This window comes from Bactrocera latifrons, unplaced genomic scaffold, assembly GCF_001853355.1.
Source record: "Bactrocera latifrons isolate USDA-ARS-PBARC rearing strain unplaced genomic scaffold, ASM185335v1 scaffold_359, whole genome shotgun sequence".
Taxonomy (NCBI): domain Eukaryota; kingdom Metazoa; phylum Arthropoda; class Insecta; order Diptera; family Tephritidae; genus Bactrocera; species Bactrocera latifrons.
Genome location: NW_017537000.1, coordinates 103062 through 106007, shown reverse-complemented (window position 1 = coordinate 106007; position 2946 = coordinate 103062). Strand labels below are relative to the sequence as shown.

At 40.2% G+C, this 2946-nt stretch overlaps 1 protein-coding gene across 1 annotated transcript in view; it reads left to right on the top strand.

The window, feature by feature from the left end:
• The window catches only part of LOC108971761 (latrophilin Cirl), a gene marked incomplete at its 3' end in the record, with an annotated part of 8651 nt that overhangs the window by 2176 nt on the left and 3529 nt on the right, over positions 1–2946 (top strand). Inside the window, 5 exon segments of the mRNA XM_018938032.1 lie at positions 266–1042; positions 1124–1671; positions 1734–2102; positions 2168–2481; positions 2550–2877. Of these exon segments, the coding sequence (XP_018793577.1) occupies positions 1008–1042; positions 1124–1671; positions 1734–2102; positions 2168–2481; positions 2550–2877 (1594 nt within the window). The 5' untranslated portion in view covers positions 266–1007.

Genomic DNA, 2946 nt, shown 5'->3' with positions numbered 1-2946 from the left:
CATTCCACTGTAATCCAGTAATACCTTCTGGTATTTACTTATCCTCACACACCACATTAGTACTTATGGTATTTCAATATATGTTATTTGTTTCGTGGGTCATGTGTGTGTAGGTGCAACATATCTCAGTATTTGCTTAAAAGTCGCCATTTCGTTATTGTTTGATTGAATTCGGCGACATGAAGAACTGAAGTTGATGTACATATGTATATATAGAATTTTGTACAAATCTTAATAATTTTTTCTCTTAATTTTTTTTTTACAGTCCAGCCGCAAATATCTCCACTTCAACCATGACTTCATTTCATGAGCGAAAGAAACGGGCGAAAAGAAAGCAGCATATGGTGACTCATCAACATGGCGATGTATCTTGAACTGGTTCACACATGTCTGGAGGTGTACGCTGAGTTTTAACATTATTACAGATGGCATTGGTATTTATGAACATACGCAACAAAGCTAAGAAATCATATGGCAGGCATGCCTGGAAGCATTCTAAGTATCTAACGTAGGCTAAAAACATGATTGTGCTCACAAATTATTGCTATTCGTATACTTATGTATTTATATGTTACATGTTTATAAAATCATACATTTGCCATGCATAGCTTTTAATCTATTTTCAGATAAACATCATCCAACCAATCTAAACCAAACCAAATCAACTACAACAACGACATTTAACACAATCTATTAATTACTATATTTATAAAAAATGCATATATTACATTATATAATTCATTACATTGTATATTTCATATGTCTATATACGAAAAAATTTCTTGCTCTGTTGCAAAACTATAAATGAAACATTTTTTTTTTTACTAATTATATGATTTTCTCTCTTAATAGCGCCCAAATACCAAACTGCATACGCCTGTGAAGGTAAGAAATTAACAATAGAATGCGATCCAGGCGACCTGATCAACCTGATACGTGCGAATTACGGACGCTTCTCGATAACGATATGCAATGACCATGGCAATGTCGAATGGAGTGTAAACTGCATGTTCCCAAAGAGTTTGACCGTTTTGAATTCAAAGTAAGTAGAGTGGTTCACATTTAGAGGCATAAGTTATAACATTACACGATTTTCTACATTTCGTTTTTTTTTTTTTTTTAGATGCGCACACAAACAAAGTTGCAGTGTGCTGGCAACGACAAGTATGTTTGGCGATCCCTGTCCTGGTACACACAAGTATCTCGAGGCGCATTACCAATGCATATCGGCAGCACAAACATCAACCACCACCAATCGACCCAGTCCACCGTGGGTGTTAGCGAATAATCCACCATTGCTTGCCAATGGCAGCACACTAATTAATCCAAGTGTGCCACTGCAACCGCAAGGACCAGGTCGCCTACCACTACCTGCCAATGGTGGCATTCCATCGGCAGGTGGCCTTTGGCATACACTGCCGCCAACGCCAGGTCCACCRCAACCCACATTACCAGGCGGTCGTCTGAAAGGCAACTATAATACAACGGTAATAAAGAATTCCAACAGACACGATGGTTTACCACCACCACCGCCGTTGCATCATCATCATCATACGGGACATCATGCAGCAACGCCTGTGGAAGGCGTCAATGCGGCTGATAGTACTGTCAGCAATACGCGACCAACGGCGAAAAATGATTTATCTACACGCACGCCGGGCACAAATCAAAGTAAGTTAAGAAAATTTGTTTAATTCTTATATGATTAAGTTGAAATACATGTCTATACATAGCCAAATCACATGTGGGTCCGTCCAACACAACCACCACACCCAATACGCGCATACTGAGTGGTGTTGGTGGCAGCGGCACAGATGACGGCACCATACTCACCGCTAAAACCGCACAAAATCGTGGTAATCAACAGCAGAGTACCGCAACACAACAACATGCTGCTGGCAACAACAATAACAACGTAATGGGCGCTGAAGCTAGCGGTGGAAGTAATGGTATACGCACCATAAACAATATAAATAACCTCAATATGGGTTTGGGTGCGGTGGCCGAGGATGAATCGAATATGTTCTGCGGGCCAACGAATGCGCGTAATCTCTTCTGGAATATAACACGCGTTGGCGATGTAAATGTGCAGCCCTGTCCAGGTAATATATTACGCAATAGCTACTTTTATCATCTTTTTATATGTAAATATAAAATGTTTCATTAGGAGGCGCAACTGGCATTGCTAAATGGCGTTGTGTACTTATGAAGCGCGTCAACTACAAAGAAGAGGATGGTGGCATAGCGGAAACCACCACAATGCGTGCAATACCGCGTACTAATTGCAGCAGCAGTAGTGGCAACAGCAGCTGTGAAAATGCCGCTGATAGATTAAGTCAACGCATCGGCAATTTCGAGCCCACTTGGCATCCCATGACGCCGGATCTTACGCAATGCCGCAGTCTGTGGCTGAACAGCTTGGAGGTGCGCGTAAATCAACGCGAATCATCTGTTATTTCAATAGCAAATGATCTATCAGAGGTTTGTTTACTGCTTTGTACACTTTTMCCACTAAAATTATGTGTTAACATTTAATTACTTGCTAATAGGTGACTAGTAGCAAAACCTTATATGGTGGGGACATGCTTGTAACTACGAAAATAATCCAAACCATGTCGGAGAAAATGTTCCACGACAAAGAGACCTTACCAGATCAGCGGCAACGTGAGGCTATCATATTAGAATTACTACATGGTGTGGTAAAGACTGGTTCAAATTTACTCGATGAATCACAATTGTCCTCATGGATGGATCTGAATCAGGAAGATCAAATGCGTGTTGCCACATCATTGCTGACTGGGCTGGAGTATAATGCATTCCTTTTAGCCGACACCATCATACGTGAACGCAATATTGTGCAGAAGGTCAAGAATATACGTAAGTAATGGAGATGATGGGGAAATTATAATATTAATTGTTTTATTAAATTATAACTTACAAAAAAAT